The sequence below is a fragment of the Archocentrus centrarchus genome, unplaced genomic scaffold (assembly GCF_007364275.1).
Source record: "Archocentrus centrarchus isolate MPI-CPG fArcCen1 unplaced genomic scaffold, fArcCen1 scaffold_50_ctg1, whole genome shotgun sequence".
In the NCBI taxonomy this organism is placed as follows: Eukaryota; Metazoa; Chordata; class Actinopteri; order Cichliformes; family Cichlidae; genus Archocentrus; species Archocentrus centrarchus.
This window is the reverse complement of record NW_022060273.1, coordinates 404830-423771: the sequence shown is the minus strand read 5'-3', so window position 1 is coordinate 423771 and position 18942 is coordinate 404830. Positions and strand designations below refer to the sequence as shown.

At 40.7% G+C, this 18942-nt stretch overlaps 1 protein-coding gene across 5 annotated transcripts in view; it reads left to right on the top strand.

Moving 5' to 3' along the window:
* Window positions 1–17647, top strand: part of ltbp1 (latent transforming growth factor beta binding protein 1) — a 163781-nt gene extending 146134 nt beyond the window's left edge. For all 5 annotated transcript variants that reach the window (XM_030725227.1, XM_030725225.1, XM_030725226.1 and 2 more), the window contains 10 exons: window positions 2522–2650; window positions 6217–6354; window positions 6618–6779; window positions 6975–7061; window positions 7459–7587; window positions 11762–11902; window positions 13076–13246; window positions 14444–14596; window positions 16918–17067; window positions 17164–17647. In XM_030725227.1, the coding sequence (XP_030581087.1) occupies window positions 2522–2650; window positions 6217–6354; window positions 6618–6779; window positions 6975–7061; window positions 7459–7587; window positions 11762–11902; window positions 13076–13246; window positions 14444–14596; window positions 16918–17067; window positions 17164–17336 (1433 nt within the window). In that variant the 3' untranslated portion in view covers window positions 17337–17647. The remainder of the gene's footprint in view (window positions 1–2521; window positions 2651–6216; window positions 6355–6617; window positions 6780–6974; window positions 7062–7458; window positions 7588–11761; window positions 11903–13075; window positions 13247–14443; window positions 14597–16917; window positions 17068–17163) is intronic.
* Window positions 17648–18942: the final 1295 nt, after the last annotated feature.

Below are 18942 nucleotides of genomic sequence, written 5' to 3'. Positions count from 1 at the left end.
AGGTGTTGGACCAACACGCACCATCAGAAGAGTCTCTGGTGGCACGTGAGGAATAAACGCTGTTGTTTTTTTAAAAAAATCCTCATTTGGTGTTTTGGTTATGGTCGTGGAGAACACTACCTAAGGTTGTTTTTAGAGATCCATTTTTTTTAGAGACTGGGAAGGTCATAGAATATGATTTACAGCCCTCATCAGGACAGAAATTTCAGGAGGATAAATACATGAACCCAAACAGAGCCATTGATTTCCTCACCGTAGGGGTCCTTCAAGATCCTCTTGCTGTACACCTCCACACTGGTTCTAGCTGTTCTGCTTCATTTGGATCACTCTGTGGATGCACGATGGTGCTGCTCCACTGTGTCAAATCAGCAGTCCTTTAACTTGTCAGATTTGGCCAGTAGAACAGCTGGCAGGGACGATTTTATTGCTATGGCCAAATGTCATTGTTGCAAATGTATCCTCAGTTGAATTCTTTGTTGACGCTCAGTCAACAGGTGACAAAATTTACTTCATGAATGTGAAAAAAAGCAATGTGTATCCTTCTGGTTATGCTATGGTTGTGCTTGTACACTGTGGGGTGGGTTAGCAGTTGTAGTAGTTTTAGTCAGCTCCAGAAATTGGTCTTTGCTCTTTTTCCAAATGTGAGGTCTAGGGTGAAATTGCACACATGCTCCTGCGAGTGCTCAAAATAGGAACTCTGTAAAGTAATCTAAAAGTAGTAGCAGATCTGGTTCAGAGGTATGTAAGGATGTGCCATTAAAGGCCAAATTTAAATCCAACATGTTTTTGCTTTCATTTCTTTTTTCATAATGTGTGTGTAATGGTAAATGGACTCGCTTTATACGCATGATAATTATGAATGACATAATTTATGTTATTGCATTTAATGCATCTGTTCACCTCTTGAAGGCCATTTTTCTGAATTACAATATCATGGAATTCATTATCCCAGCTTCATGAGGTCATCACATGAAGCCTTTCCAACAATTTCAGAGTTCCCACATATTCTGAGCACTTGTTGGCTGCTTCTCCTTCATTCTGCAGTCCAACTCACTGAAAACCGTCTCATGGCCAGTGGGTCATGAGACTCTTTATCTTTCTTTTAATGTGCTTCTATTGCACTAGTTTTAGCACCGCATTCAATAGTTTTTAAATTTGAAGAGACTTGCACTTGGCCTGATGGACTGTTGTCTCCTCTAATGTGTGATACACCTGAGCCTGTTAGTCCCTCTCCTCTGCCATCTGTCTGCTGTGCTGTGAACACCTTTTAAATTATTTTGTATGTGGGTGGACCTGACATTTTTCAATAATTTAGAAGTCATAACTATGCAAGTCACTTCCTCTGTTATAGAGATGGATCTTGTCATATAGTACAATTATATTGTAGAAGTAGGATTTTGTTGCTGTTCCGTGAAATATGATGATAAATAAAACATGACAGTTATTTGCTCTGCATGCTGTTGCTGTGTATTCCCTGTAGTGCTGTACCTCACAGCAGGGGACGATTTTCCTTTGTTCACCAACATTTCTATTGTTGCTGAATTACAGCAACAATAGAAATGTTGTTGCTGTAATTCAGCAACAATAGAAATGTTGTTGCTGAATTACAGCATGTCAGCCTATTCCAAAGCTGCCATTACCTTCAGATGACTGTTTATGATATAAAGTGGGCTTCTCGCCTTTGCTTCAGTATCAACATTCAACTGCATATGCTGTTCAAAGTGTTACCGCCATTGTTGAATATCACCATAGTTATTTAGTATGTTCTCTTTTTCTGCCTGTCCTTAACTCCATATCTCCATTACAGGGTTAGGAAAGATGAGGGGGACTGGAGAGTTTCTTTCATGTATACTCTCATACTTGCTGCACCATGGCAGGAGTCACGGCCTCTGTGCCAGCTGGTTTTAATGCCCTCTCTTGGCTTATAGAAAAACAGAAAAAGAGAAAAACAAGAGGAAAAGTGGACAGAAGACAGAAGCTGTTGAGCTTGCTGTCTAGACTAGGAGGGATATTTGTTGCTTCTTGCCTCATGATTTATGCAGGGGGCTCAGACTCAAGTGGAAGTTTGCGTCTGGGTGTCTGCTTTTATGAAGCCAGTGTGTGTGTGTGTGTGTGTGTGTGTGTGTGTGTGTGTGTGTGTGTGTGTGTGTGTGTGTGTGTGTGTGTGTGTGTTCTTTTAAACAACTTTTTTACACCAGCTGTTTCACTTTAAAGCTCTGTCACTATTCACTTTAATCCACTGCATTCAATTTTCACCTTTCATTTCATTTCCTCGATCTGTTTGGAAGAAAATAAAGGAAGACACGAGAGAAATGTGTGTGGGTTACTGAGTGAATGTGTCAAAGTGCAAATAGTCTACAGTTATTTGATTTTCATAAACCACAGTGCAGTTTAAAATATTTGTGATGAAATCATTGCCAGTACAGTAAGATAATAAAGATAATCCTTCTTGCAGTGACATAGATCCAAGGCTGGAATAAATCATGAAAAAGGGATTTGATGTTGTTTGTTTGGTTTTCAGATATTGATGAGTGTGGGCTCAATGAGACAATATGTGGCCCCCACGGCTTCTGTGAGAACAGGCTGGGTTCTTTCCGATGCCTCTGTGACCAGGGCTACCAGGAGTCATGGGACGGCCACGGCTGTGTGGGTAAGTATGGGAGCTTTGGTATTTGTATATTATGGATCAAGCCGTAAGGCTTTTAGGGCTGATACAAATAGCGAGTTTTATATTAATAACATGCTATGGTTGGAAAGCTGTCATTCAAAACTGTGCTACTTTATTCCTAATGATTTAGATATCTTAATGTGTACATGTGTCATAATCTGAATAAATGTCTATGTTAAAGTAGGTAAATCCACAGAACAAACCTTTAAAATTAAACGAGAAATAAAGTGAGGGGCGCCCAGGTGGCTCAGTGCTGGAGCAGGCGACCACATGCATATGCACAGTGCGTTGCAGGCGGCCTGTCACCACTTTGCCCACGTGTCTTCCCCTGTATCTTTCTCCTGTTTCCTGTCTCCCTCTACTGCCGATAAAAGCTGCTGTGGCCAAAAAATGCAAAAAGAACGAAAGAAAGAAGCACCAAGAATATGATCACATAGACAAATGTGACAGACAGACAAAGGCAAAGAAGACACTGAAAAGAGAGAAACCTTCAAAAATGCAAAGAGAAAAACAAAAGATTTAAAATAGAGACCATGTCATCAGCTCCAAGAACCACCTTTAAACCCTTTGATAACTTTAGCTTGAAGAAATACAAGCTACAAACTCCAGTGTCAATATGGAGAAAACTGAACGTGTTTTGATCCATCAAACAGAACTGGCCATGAAGTGCATAGCTCCACAGCATCATCTGGATCTACACCAAATTGTAACAGGTCTTCATATGCCCACATTACACCTCTCCATAACATAATCGTTATGGAGCATGGTGGAGTAATAGTTTTTGCTTGATCTTGTTAACAGACAGGCAGACAGATGGCACTGAAAACCTCACCACAACTGAGGCTTTGCCTTCGTTGGCCTTAGCTTTTTGTTCTCTAGTTTGATGGTAACATGGCCAAGTGGTACAGACGCCCCATCCCAGTGACAAATACGTGGAACTTGTTAAAAACAATCTGTGGTGTTGGTGGGTGCTGAAGGTTTGGTTTATCAGGGCTAACTGGACCCTTGCAGCTCCCACTGAGTCCAGTTTCCTCCTGCTGCAACGACTGTTAAAGATGACTTCCAGTATCTTAACCCTGGTAGAAAGCAAACACACCATACAGTACCAGAACTACCAGAGTACAGTATGTGCTTTATACGTACTTACCACACTTCTCATCTGTCCTTTGGAACGGCTGCTAGGTCCCACCCTAGTTCAGTCCAGCCAGCTGCTTCCTCTTCACTGCCAAACCATCATTGTGCTGTGGCGAGCACAGATGCACTCACTTACACACACTCCTTAAAAACCAACAGTGATGGTTTACCGCTAACCATTCCGAATGTGTGTCCCTTCTCTGCCTTCCTTCACCTCCTATTCCTCCATCTTATCAGTCGGCTTTGCTCTCTTCTGCTCATGTCTTGCCTTCTTTGAAATTCCACCTTCACCTGCTTTTATTCAAGCATAGTTTCTACCCGCAGATGCTTTCATAGCAATATGACCAGTTTGACAGCTTTCTTAGTAGCGTAATATCTCTGCAAATGCATTTCTGTTAAACACCGAGCAGCCCATTAAACATCTTGGAAAGTGAATATTGAAAGAAGGTTCATGTGTTCATTGATGATTTATGAATTAGGCAGATTTGAAGTTCTTACTTTCAAGCTGAAAAGGGGCTTCCCCTTAACCAAGAAGACACTGCACCTTCCAGGCAGGAGGAAGCTTTAAATAAGGGCTATTATCTTAGAAAAATAGAGAGAAAGCTCCTCTCACCCCAACTTAGTTCTGCCAGAGGTCTCTTCCTGTTAACAAGGAGTTCTTCCTTCCCACCACTGCACACAGGGGACTGTCTAATTGTTCTGCTTTCATCTCTGATACTGTAGGGTCTTTACCTTATAATATAAAGCACACTGAGACAACCTTTGTTGTGAATTTATCCTCATAAAAGCAAATTTGAATTGAATAAAACTGAAGCTCAGGGGTGTTCTCAAAAACAGTTTTATTCCTTTTGATCCATTCATGGGTGCACTTAATGCTTTGCTTGGTATTTGGTCTCTCGCTGTGCTCCTTGTTGTGGTTCTTTGCACTGTTGTAAAATTTTTGAGAATATATTGCGTGAAGCATACTGTATCCTGATGGCTGCTGTCCTGAGACTATAGGCAGTCTGACTTGGCCAATCAGTATGTGTTATCATAGAGAGCCCTGCTGCCAGTGCAGCAAAAATACATTAAAAAATGTACACAAAGGAACAAATTAAATGTGTAGAACAATAGCTTAGCTTCAAAACTAGTTTACAGTAGTCTTCTAGTACAACTTTATTATTATCATATTATGTTGTATATTAGTTCATTATATAAGCATTTTCCATCACTGACATATGATAAAATTAGCTTGTGTAGATTACTACAGTGGATCCATAAAGATATGAATGCTCATCAGTTTAAGCTGGTAGCAAGCTAATATTATCTCTGTCTGAAAACAGTCTATCTATAGCTTCCCTATCTAAAAACATATAGCTAAGCAAAAACATAGGTAACTACTAAAATGAGCAAACTAGCAAACCACAAAGCAAATGCTAACCAACATTTGCAGCTGTTACTGGTCTACAACAGTCTGTATCTATAAAAAGTGGTCCAGGGAAGGAACAGCGGTGAACCAGGGACAGGGTCATGGGCTGCCAAGGCTCACTGATGCACATGTGGAGCAAAGGCTGGTCCAATCCAACAGATGAGCTACTGTAGCTCAAACAGCAGAAAATGATGATGCTGGTTCTGAAAGGTGTCAGTGCATCGTAGTTTGCTGCATATGGGGCTGCATAGCCACAGACCCATCACAGTGCCCAATGCTGACCCCTGTCCACCCCTGAAAGTGAAGCATTTTTTGTTTTACATCACAAGGATGGTCAAGTGCATGCTGTCACTTACCTGGGGAACACCTGGCACCAGGATGCACTGAGTACTTTGACCATACCACCTGCCTGAGCATTGTTGCAGACCATGTGCACCCTATCATGGAAGCAGCATTCCCTGATGGCTGTGGCCTCTTTCAGCAGGATAATGCTCCCTGCCACAAAGCAAAAATGGTTCAGGGATGGTTTGAGGAGCACAACAAAGTGTTTGAGTTTTGACTTGGCCTCCAAGCTCCCCAGATCTCAATCCAAACAAGCCTCTGTGGGATGTGCTGGACAAACAAGTCACATCCCCGGAGGCCTTACAACTTACAGGACTTAAAAGATCTGCTGGTAACATTTTGGTGCAGATACTACAGCACAGCTTCAGGAGTCCATGCCTCGATGGGTCAGGCAGCAAAAGGCAACACAATATTAGGCAGGTGTTCATCATGTTATGATTGATCGATGTATAAATTTACACTTTGTCCTACTCCTTTTCAGACATAAACGTTGAGGTGCCTGTATATAATTGATTAATATATTGGGTATTTGTTTTGTTTTGCTGTGTTTACCAACTATGGATTGTGCTTTGTTCTTTTAAATATTTTAAATAAACTTATCTGTCTATCTGTCTGTAATTTGAACGATCTTTTATAAACACATTATTCTTTTACTTCTCCACAGATGTGAATGAGTGTGAGCTGCTGAGCAGTGTGTGTGGAGAGGCCCAGTGTATAAACAAGGATGGGACATTCCAGTGTGTGTGTCCTAGTGGCCAGGAATACAACGTCATGATCGCCAAGTGTGAGCCCGTTCCCACAGGTGACCTTCAGATTGACACATTAGCTGAAGACTTAACAAAGCACAGCTGGTTTCATTACACTCGCCTCCAGGTTTTCTGTCACGTTGTGTGGCCCACTGAACATGCTCATGAGCTTTTTGGGAGGCAAAGGATTTTTTTCCATTGCAACACTACATGTATATATGTAATAATATTGAATCTTAATTTACATAGCACTTCTAAAAAGAAAGTTTGCAAAAAGCTTTGACAGAAAAGTAAAAGAATAATAATATTTGACTTTCAGCCTCGGCAGTGGAGCAGAAAGAGTGCTACTATCGTCTGAATGATGAGAACCTGTGCGAGAGTGTGCTCACCAGTCACGTTACACTGCAGGAGTGCTGCTGCACACTGGGAGCTGGCTGGGGGGACAACTGCGAGGTGCACCCCTGTCCTGTGAATGGCACAGGTAAGCTTAAGGAGGATGATGAAATATGCATTGTAAACTGTACTTCATTAACGCAGAGACCAAAAGATTGTTAGTCAGTATAGTGAAGTGTTCAACTTGCAGGACTTCAGATGTTCTTTGTGGGTAACGGAGAGTTTGATTGATTGATTTGATTGTGTATACAGAGCTGTTCCAAATAAGCCTGTCCTCTTTCAGACCAGTTTAAACAGATGTGTCCATCTGGAAGAGGTTTTATTCCCAGTGGAGACTTGCTGTATGGAGTGCCCACTGTCATCTACAAGGGTAAGACAAGTCTACAACCACTTCATGTGTGAATCTTTCATATTAGTGAATTTTAGGACACTAAAATTAACTGATAATATGAAACAAACTTGTACTATATTGAACAAACTTGTTTAAATAAATTAAATAGATTTTTTTCTCTTGTTCACACAGTTTTAAAACAATATTTAGTTATGCTGCAGAAAGACAAACTTCTCTTAGCAAAGACCAGTTAAAATTACATTAAACCTGGCTTTATGTAAGCTGTAAATGTTAATATGGTGAAGTATTTTATGGCAGCTTCATTGTACAGATGGATACAGTGTGTAGTGGCCAAGGCCCATGTAACCACGTGTTGGTAATTTTTGAAATGAGGCTGTATTAGTACTGAGGTGATTCACTGTGTGTGTGTTTTCAGATGCAGATGAATGTACACTGTTTGGTCAGGAAGTGTGTAAAGGAGGCTTCTGTCTAGATACTGAGGGCAGCTATGAGTGTTACTGTAAGACTGGGCAGGACTACGACCCAATCAAACTGGAGTGCAGAGGTGAGAAAAACAAATGGATAAACTGATGTGTGTGTTTGTGTAGAGAAAGAAGACAAGTGTTACCAATGCTTAAAGAATACTATCTTTATAGACTCTAACGAGTCAGTGTACAAAGAGTAAATCACATGTGATGGATGTCCCTTGTCAGATTTGATCCTGGGATGGTGTGATTACATGTCCCATGTCCCTGTGCTTGATTGAGCTCTGAGGAGAGATCACACATTCCTGACTAACTGAGGCCAATTTAATGCACCCTGACATTAATAATACACATTCTTGGCCAACACGGGTGCAGAGACATGGATGGTACATGAATGGCTATTGTATGTAAATTTTAAATCAACATAACGTATTTGTGTGAGACTTACATCCTTTACCTCCTTTGTGTTCTTGTTGTGTCTGTGTCAAATCAACCCCATCCACATAGAGTCGGTGCATGCAAAGCAAACCTAAAATCAGCAGAAAACTATTTAAGCATAAAAATTCAAAAACAATAAATAACATAGCTTCCTCAACTGCACCAAAGAATAAAATGATTAAATATGGATTATTAAACATTAGTTCTCTGTCTTCCAAATCTCTTTTAGTAAATTATTTAATAATTGATCAACATATTGATTTATTCTGCCTTACAGAAACCTGGTTACAGCAGGATGAATATGTTAGTTTAAATGAATCAACACCCCCGAGTCACAGTAACTGTCAGAATGCTCGAAGCACAGGTCGAGGAGGAGGAGTAGCAGCAATCTTCATTCCAGCTTATTAATTAATCAAAGATCCAGACAAAGTTTTAATTCTTTTGAAAGCCTGACTCTTAGTCTTGTCCATCCTAATTGGGAAACTCATAAACCTGTTTTGTTTGTTATTATCTATCGTCCACCTGGTCCTTACTCAGAGTTTCTGTCTGATTTCTCAGACTTTTTATCTGATTTAGTGCTCAGTTCAGATAAAATAATTATAGTAGGTGATTTTAACATCCATGTAGACAGATTTAGATAGATTTAGATTTAAACTTTATTAATCCCATGGGAGCGTTCCATCAGGGAAATTAGGAGTTCCAGAACATCCATCCAAAAAGAAGACAAACAACAGAACAAACAGGGAAAACAGGTGTCTGCGGTCATGCAGCCATTGTACAGCACTACCTTTGATAAGAGGGGAACAAAAGCAAAAACAATAGGATAGTTAGGTTAAAAAAATTGATCTCGTACTGTGTTCATTATGAGCACCTTACTAGATTCCAAAAAAACACCTCAGCAAAAGCATATAGCACATTTATAGCATAGGAGCACTAGGTTGGGGAGGGGCAGGGGTGGAAGGAAACCAGGCGAGGGGGGCCGGGGTTCTGACTCAAACTCCCTGTTCAGGTAACAGTTCTGATAAGATGTGGAATGTTCATCAGCAGCTCGGGCTGGGGATATCAGTTCACACAGGTCAGAACAAGGAGAGCGGGGGCATAGAGCATCTCTTTACAAAACATCCAGGAAAAAAAATGAGATAAGCGGCAATCCAAGGTCGGCATCACGGAGCCAAATTTCTGATTCTACAATTGTTTTGGTACAGGCTGTACTGATTAATTTGTTGACAGCCTTTAGTCGTTCTGGCACCTCTCTGTGGCAAAAAAAATCCAAATCATCTGAATCTTCTTGGTTCGTTCCTTCGCCGTGCAGAACACATACATCTCCAAGATCTAATCCCTCCGAATCAGCTCCAGATATGCTGACTCTGAATTTGAATCTGTACCTTTCTGCATTCTCATCATAAGCAGCCTCACCAAGGCCCAGACAGCTGCCCAGACTTACCGAATTGTAACGACTAGCCAGGTATCTCCAGGTCCAATTCGGAGAAATCCCAGTGTCAATAAGCCAAATGTGTGTGTCCTCCATCGACAGTACAGCTAGGCACGTCATCTTCCACCCCCACAGGAATCCATAACGTAGCCAGCCGGAATGTCAATTAGATAAGAGTGAAGAGGGTTCTCCTTTCCCAATCTCCTCATGGTGAAAATTTGATCAAATAATGGCGTTGAGAGACCAGCTGACCAGATCGATAATTATAAATACCAGTTCGGAAGATGAGAATGACAGCCTCACCACTGCATTTAATCTATTGTTAGATTCAATTGGCTTCTCTCAAAATGTAAAGGAGCCCACCCACCACTTTAGTCATACTCTGGATCTTGTCCTAACATATGGCATAGAAATTGAAGACTTAACAGTATTCCCTGAAAGCCCCCTCCTGTCTGATCATTTCTTAGTAACATTTACATTTACTTTAATGGATTACACAGCAGTGGGGAATAAGTTTTATTACAGTAGAAGTCTTTCTGAAAGTGCTGTAACTAAGTTTAAGGATCTAATTCCTTCATTGTTATGCTCTTCAGTGCCAACACAGTGCAGAGCAGCTACCTAAACTCTGCTCCCAGTGAGGTCGATTATCTCGTCAATAGTTTTACATCCTCACTGCGTATAACTTTGGATACTGTGGCTCCTCTGAAAAGGAAAGCTTCAAATCAGAAGTGCCTGACTCCGTGGTATAATTCACAAACGCACAGCTTAAAGCAGATAACCCGAAAGCTGGAGAGGGAATGGCGTCTCACTAAATTAGAAGATGCTCATTTAGCCTGGAAAAAGAGTTTGTTGCTCTATAAAAAAGCCCTCCGTAAAGCTAGGACATCTTACTACTCATCATTAATTGAAGAAAATAAGAACAACCCCAGGTTTCTTTTCAGCACTGTAGCCAGGCTGACAAAGAGTCAGAGCTCTGTAGAGCCGAGTATTCCTTTCACTTTAACTAGTAGTGACTTCATGGATTTCTTTACAAATAAAATTTTAGACATTAGAGAAAAAATTATTCATAACCATCTCAAAGATTATTCTTCATGTTCGGCTGCTTTCAGCACTGCTGGTATTTGTTTAGACTCTCTCTGATTGATCTTTCGGAGTTAACTTCAATAGTTACTTCCTCCAAACCAGCAACATGTTTATTAGATCCCATTCCTACTAGACTGTTCAAAGAAGTCTTACTGTACTTGTGGTTCCTAGGATACTTCAGAGTAGAATGGGAGGCAGAGCCTTCAGCTTTCAGGCCCCTCTTCTGTGGAACCAGCTCCCAGCTTGGATTCCTTTATGATAAAGCTTATAGTTAGGACTGGATCAGGTGACCCTGAACCCTCCCTTAGTTATGCTGCAATAGGCCTAGGCTGCTGGGGGTTTCCCATGATGCACTGTGTTTCTACTTCACTCACTTCTTTTCACTCTCTCTGTGTTTATACACCACTCTGCATTTATTCGTTATTATTAATCTCTGGCTCTTTTCAACAGTCTGTATTTTGTCCTGTCTCTCTCTCCTCACCCCCAACCAGTCGCGGCAGATGGCTGAATTGAACTGAATTGCATTGCATTGCATTGCATTGCATTGAGTTGAATTGATGGCAGCACGGTGGCGCAGTGCTAAGCACTGTTGCCTCACGGATGGCAGGTCTGGGATCAAGTCCGCCTGGACCTTTCTGTGTGGACTTTGCATGTTCTCCCCATGTCTGCATGGGTTCTCTCCAGGCACTCTGGTTTCCTCCCACAATCCAAAGACATGCAATTACTGGGGTTAATTGGTGATTCTAAATTGCCCGTGAGTGTGAATGGTTGTCTGTCTCTCTGTGTTAGCCCTGTAACAGGCTCGCAACCTATACAGGGTGTACCCTGCCTTTTGCCTTATGACAGCTGGGATAGGCTCCAGGACAGAGAGCAGAGCCCTGCGTAGGTTTGGCTCTTGGTCTCGCTACTTTAAATCAGTGGTCCTGAATAGTTCAGAAGCACTGTAAGAAAACTAGGAAAGACATTCTGTTCTGTATGTGCCTGTGGGAGAGAAATGATACATTTGGAAACAGCTGAACACCTTTTAAACTTTTATAGAAGTTTTCTGCTTATATTTTATGAAAGTAGTAAGAATACATCAGTGTAGGGTCTATTTTTTAAAATTTTTTATTACATACAGCGATGCATGATTGCTCAAGAGGGAATCAGACACTTTGTATTTTATGTGAGTGTTTATTAGCCAATATTTCAGTGTTTCATACTGTTTTAATAGTGTTAAGGATGTGTATATGTGCGTGTTCCATGTTGTGGCATGAAATCCGCTAAGTTGTGGTGTTTTTGCATGCTTGTCTTTACTGTAGACATCAATGAGTGTCAGGATGAGTCGTTGTGTGTCCATGGACAGTGTTTCAACACAGATGGCTCATACATGTGTTTCTGTACAAGTCCCATGGTTTTGGACCACACTGGTAACCGCTGCGTCTTACCTCCTGAGGTGGCTGGTAAGTTTTTTTTTTTCTTTTTGCCATTTCATGTCCACGTTATTACGTTTTCAGACAGAATCACACTGAAAGACCTCACAGTTAATCAAATATAAAAAGTTCTGCTTTCATTAAATAATCCTGCTCAGAAGCTCATGATCGTCTATGGCTTAATCAAACTTAACCCCTGAAAAAGCTTAGCCGCAGACAAAACTAATGTTTAACTACTGTGGTTGCTAATTTTATAAACAATGTAAAATAATGATAATTATGAATGACATAATTTATGTTACTGCATTTAATGCATCTGTTCACTTCTTGAAGGGCATTTTTCTGAATTACAACATCATGGAATTCATTATCCCATTTTTCTCAATTTTGATTTTAATTTTTTTAACTTTAGAAAAAGAACCTGTGTGTGTGTGTGTGTGTGTGTGTGTGTGTGTGTGTGTGTGTGTGTGTGTGTGTGTGTGTGTGTGTGTGTTAGCTTGAGCTTTTTTAAAGTCCTGTTGTGCCACCTGTTGGCCCTAATATGAAACTGCAGATAATCCAGCATAATGTGGAAAACACATGATCCAGACCCCAGTTTGCTACAGTATATAAACTGTAAAATGTTTTTCTATGTATTGGTGTTACAGTGGAGAGTGTATTTGTTTTTCCTATATGTTGTTTTATTCATATACTTGGAACTGTTGAATGCACTCCTGCCTCCTTTCTGTATCTAATTAATTGAGTTTTCTCCCCCTCTCCCTCCTCCTCTTCCTTTCTGTTATTTGGGTGCTCCTTGTAAACAAAAGCAGGTGGGTGGGGTGTATGTACTCACAGTCAGAGCTGTGTGCCTGACTATGATAACCATATTAGGATATCCCCTCTCACTGACATCATAAAGATCCAAAAGTAGAACAAACTGTATAAAGCAGAGCATTTAGTGCTGCCTGAAGCCTGAACTTTTTTATTTTTTATATACAATGACTTCATCATTTGAAGCTTTGGGAGCATCTTTTCCTTAATTTCTCTTGTATATATTTTAACAGAAATTATATAAATAATATACAGTAAAATAGCATATATTGATTCAATGTGCTGCAAACTGTTTTATTATACATGTATTATTGATGGTATTTTTTGTAGATGTTTTTTAGTGGAAAACCAAGCTTGTAAGAGTCTGTGTGGTAACACTGTGCGTGTTTGCAGAGCAACATGAGACAGCTATGTTCTATGAGGGTATCTGCTGGCAAGCGGTCACTGACATGACGTGCACCCAACCACTTGGTCCCGACAAGAAGACCACGTACACTGAGTGCTGCTGTCTGCACGGATATGCCTGGGGCATGCAATGTGCCCTGTGTCCTCACAGAGACACAGGTACACACCGCACACACACACACACACACACACACATACAAACTGTACAGCAAACTCAGATGATACAGTATGTCAGTGATGTCACCTCTGTGGAACTGGTGTAGCTTGATGAGAACTGACACAAACAACTCAAAATGAGGAAGGATGTGAATGTTTTAAACTTTCATTTGTCTTTTGTTGGTTTTTAATCTACCAGATGATAACACAGCTCTTACTGCTTTAGTGTAGAGGCTTTTTTTTTTTTTTTTTTTGCATTTTAAAATTAACTTTTAATAATACAGAGTTTAGCTACAAAAAAGATTGATTCTTCATGTGTGAAGAAACATAAACAGTGGGGAGTTTATTTCTCACTTCCAGAGAGCTAGCATATCTCGCTATTAACCTCCTTCACATGCAATCACAAATGATTCAGCCTGCAGTAAACGTAGGTGAACAGATATCAGCTGATCATGTCAAGGTAAAATAATATCAAGCCATAACATTTACCCGATTCATAGATACACAGTGTGCATATAACTGTAGGTGTAGAATCCTGACTTAGTGCAAAATACAAGCTTTAACTCTACATGTGTTCTACTTAATCCACAAAACTCAAAAACGCCAAATTGTTGTTCCTAAATCCATTTTCTCTCATCCAAATTAAACGTGGTACCACAAATGATTTTATTAGTGCCTCCATATTATTTATGTACTGTACATAGAGAGTGCTTTTCAGCTCAGTTTGAGCACTCTTACTGCAGCCTCATTTCAGCAGAGCAAAGAAAAGCATAACATGCTGTCTGTGGGGATTATTGAATAGTGTGTGTGTGTGTGTGTGTGTGTGTGTGTGTGTGTGTGTGTGTGTGTGTGTGTGTGTGTGTGTGTGTGTGTGTGTGTGTGTGTGAGTCCTGAACCATCAATAACTAAAAGGTTTTCATTTTTCTTTACTGTTTAGTTTAAATTTTATGTTTTTAAAATCTGGAGAATCTCAACTTTCATATTTACTGACCACATGAAGTTAGCCAAGTGCGTAAACGCTGATGGTAAAACACAAACATACACAGCCTACAGCCCTGTGGAACCTCAGAACTCAGATCTTAATTATTCTCTTAATAGTGTTTTTTTTTTCTTTTTTGTTTTAATGATCGCAGCTCCTGACATTTCTTACTCAGTCTTTTTCCTCACTCTCTGTCTCCCTCGTCGTCTCTCTGTTCTCAGAGGACTACGCATCCATGTGTAACCTTCCTCTGAGTGGTGGGCAGAGGCCGTACGGTCGTGACGCTCTTGTTGCCGGTCCAGTTCATGAATATGAAGTGAGCCCAGACTATTCTCCATCACCCGAGGAGCTTCCCTACTATGGCAGTGAAGAGCGTGAGTATTTCTGCTTTCTGCATGTTATCATAAGTACAGAACAGAGCTGCAACACATGATTGTTTTATTAATGTACATTTTAATCACGTATTCACAAATAAGTTCTTACATTTGCAATTTTCAAGCACAGAATTTCACATTAACTATACTTATATTCAGAGTTGAGTCAGAACCGCATAGATTTGCAACAGAAATTCAGAAATTCCCCCACAAACAATTAACCAGCTGAGCTGAATTCCCCAATGCAAAGAGACACCTCACAGATGAGTTGCACTTATGAGCACAGACTGACTCAGACTGATTGAGGCATTGAGCTCTTAAAGAGCATGTAACCCTCCCCACACTTAAATAATACAACTTCTCTTAACCTTCCATCTGTTATTGGAATATTCATATTGTGATAACAAAGGGTCATTTTGTGCGGTTCTACGTTCGTAAAAATGTATTCAGTATACACCAAAACCACCATGGGACTCTAGCAGTCCCATTACTGGCAAAATGCCAGTAGTAAATTAATCACTCTTACAATATGATGTAAATTATATGTCACTGAGCTCTGTTTTCTCTCCACAATAAGAAACAGGGAGGTCAAACTTGTGGTCTGAGTAAATATATTAATTTATCCAAATAGCTACCAGCTCAGAAGAAATGATTGCTGAGTAACAACCAGCTTATAAACAGCTCATAAGCAGATGAATAAAACTGCTCTTTGGAGGTTGTTGGTGAAGGAGTGAATGTTACAGATTATTGAGACTTATAGGTGAAAACTCAGTTATTATTCAGCTGCTGTGACATGGTAAATGGACTAGCTCATATATAGCGCTTTTCTACTCAGTCAGAGCACTCAAAGCGCTTACACAACATGTTTACATTTACCCATGCACTCACATTCATACAAGCACTTCCATGTTTCTACTAAGCTAAGTGCTTTTAATTAACTAACATTCACACTCTGACAGGACGGTCGGAGAGCAACTTGGGGATACAAGGATACATTGGCATGTAGCCTGGAGTAGCCAGGAATCGAACTGCTGACCTTCCGATCAGTAGGTGACCTGCTCTACCTACTGAGCTACAGCCTCATCAACCCCTATCATATGCTGACAGTGAGATGTAGCCATGCAGCCCACCGTTCTGTGAGCAGTGTCCCCCTGAGGCGCTGATCATCACAGCATCACTCTGTTAGTGGCTCTGTGTCTCTGCACAGCTGGATATTACTATTGGCAGGGTTGGTGCCAGAATAAAGTTACATCTACAGTTGGCTGCTCACTAGAAACGCAAACCCTGAAAAGACGTGTTCGTTTATCCCAAAGTCCTCTTTAAAGTCTCTGTTTGGTGGAGTCAGAGTGCTTTTACTCCTGTGTGATGATAATTTACAAGGAGATTAAATAAGAGAAAAAAATCACACTAATCGATTAGTACAGGAGTCACCAAACAGTCCCAGTGTAGCACAATCTAATGAGAGTGGGTTAATTGTTATGGTTATTGTTCATACAGATCTTGTGTGTGCATTTAAAAGCCATTTGAAACAGTTAATCCCATTCTTAAGTAATTATTTATATTATTTATTAATGTTACAGAAATGTTTGAAATGTTGGCTTCTATAACCTTCCACCTTGCTTGTTTACAACTTCCACTCAGAGGGAGTGCAACCGACAACCGACAGAAACATAAAAATTCAATTAAGCTATTTGGTGATTAGAATTCGGTGGCCTATCCTGGTAGAATGGAATCCCAGCAGGGCAGGAAACAGGGCAGGACCCCCTGGTGTTTAAATGCCGGGGGTGGTGAAGATAAAGATGGAGGCTTGGATGGGGCACTGAGTGACTTGAGTGGGTTGGAGGTGGGTTGCACAAATGAATCTGCAAGGAAGAATGACACGTAAGCAGGGAGATACAGACTGGAGGCTGATTGGCTTGAAGAAGGTGGGCAGAAAGATGACTGGACTTAGAGCAATGATGACAACCTTGAGTGTGACAGCACATGAAAATGGAAGTGATGTAAAGAATAAACTTATTTCTGAACACTCGGGAAAGCAGACGAGGGATTACAGAACTTCCTTATTGAACTGACTGTGATGCAGAGTGCAGAGGGTGTAGTGAGGTGCAAACTGCAATAATGTGTACATGTGCCCCTTTCAGTTCACACTTTGAGTTTGAAAACAATATCAAGGTTTCCATGGCCAAGCAGCTTCTGTGAGTGTAGGTGTGTAGGTAGCCCAGTCCTTTAGTGTATGGCCTCTGCTGTAGAGTGCAGCTCCTTTCACCCAGGAGTGGTGTTTTCGCTGATCTTCAAGTGATGCATCCTATTTTATGTTTCAGATATATACAGAGCGTTTGAGGGTTTGCAAGCAGAGGAGTGCGGGATACTGAACGGCTGTGAGAACGGTCAGTGTGTCCGGGATCAGGAGGGTTACACGTGTAACTGCTTTGATGGATATACGCTGGACCTCTCCCGCATGGCCTGCATTGGTAGGAGAGCACACATACACACATACAGCTGAAACACTAACACCAAGAAAACCTTTGAACTTCTTTCATTCCATGTCTTTGCTCCTCTGCCCACAGATGTTAACGAGTGTTCAGAACTAAACAACCGGATGTCGCTGTGTAAAAACTCCAGGTGCATCAATACAGCGGGCTCATATCGGTGTGTGTGTCTTCCAGGCTTTAAGGCCTCTGACAAACCCAACTACTGTGTGAAGGCAGAAAAACAGCAGACCTCCACACACACACAGTGAGCACGGACTGACCAGGAGGCGACAAGAGACACCAAAACCACATGCATAATCTTGTATTACTATACTTGTGAGGACGTCCTCAGACCACATTCACTCACTGCCAAATAATCAGCAGCAACCTTAATTTGAACTACTGGCTTTGGTTGTAGCATCCAGCAACACTCCCAAATGACAAAACTTGAGAAAGTTGATTAGTGTACCTCTTAAAAAATATTTGCTTCTTTTCTAAATTTCTGGCCTCTCAAGAGCACTATAGTCAAAAGAAGACTGATATTTCCATCTGCAGTAATTTATTATTTATGTGGCAGCATGTGGATTAGGGTTTAATATTTTTCCCGAAAATGACATGGATCAAATCCCGGGAAATGAAGAGCCATTTCCCGGGAATCCCGGGAAAAAGTTTATTTATTTTTTTATTTTAATTAGGCCTTCTGTAGCCTGTGTCGGCCTTAACCTATTGTGATATTGTAGAGGTAGCTTTCCAGCTATGTCCTGTTATGCCCAGTAGGGGGTAACGTCGGCTTGATTAACGCAATAAAACCTACATCTCGACATTCGAGTGCTCGAGCTATGCGGTGTTGTATCGTTCCTCAACACTCCCTTAACAAATATAATTCGAATATTCCTGCATTGTACATGGAATTATACCAAGATATTTTACAACTGCTGGTGCAAAACAATACGGTTCATCTCCACAGCATTGATAAAGGCTCAGCCACTTGCGCTGTCGTGGCGACATCTGTTGGGCTATATCTCCACCAGTGGAACGCTGTAATAGTCATTGAAAAGTTAACTACCGTACTACACTATAATATGGCATAACACAGGGCCTTGAGTAATGCACTACGACTTGGTCATTGCCATTCTGGCAACAGCAAATTTATAACACCGTGTCTGAGGGTTAAAGTAGGTTCGCTGTGAATCGTCTATTGAAAAACTGGCCAATCCTTATAGCCTAAAAAATATACATTTTACTCAACTCCATTTTAAAAGCGAAATATGTTAAAGCAATCTATTTCATGATAATTTCTTCACACATTAGGCCCGTATCCTAATTCATGATTGTTAGTAAGCGGCTGCAAACGAGGAAAAGAAACACTCGAAGTTAAACAGATATTTCTTTATTGTTCAGGGCAGGCATATTTTATAGGCTATATAATGCAATATAACAATATATAATAATATAAAATTATATAATACAAAATACCTTAGGGTAAACACATTGCCTACGATTTCAACAAATTAAAGAGGAAAAAAGCACAACTGTGTAATACCTCTATTAAAACGCTTGAGATGAAGCTGAAGCCTTAAACGGAGGCTGAACATGCCTGAAATGAAGAGTAATGCTTTTCGCATTAAACGAACCCTTCTCTCAACATTTCCTTAAATTTAACATTCTGAAGCTTTCTTTTCTTTCTGAAAGTCAAATCGACGCGCGCGACTTTTTTCCCGGTTTCCCGTCTAACGTTTCCCGGGAAACGGGAAATGGTTCTGATCGCATTTCCCGGGAATCCCGGATCTCGGGATTAAACCCTAATGTGGATCCTCTCACCCTTCCTTCATGGAAAGCAGTAGCACAGAACAGAGCAGGCATCACTCAAAGCAA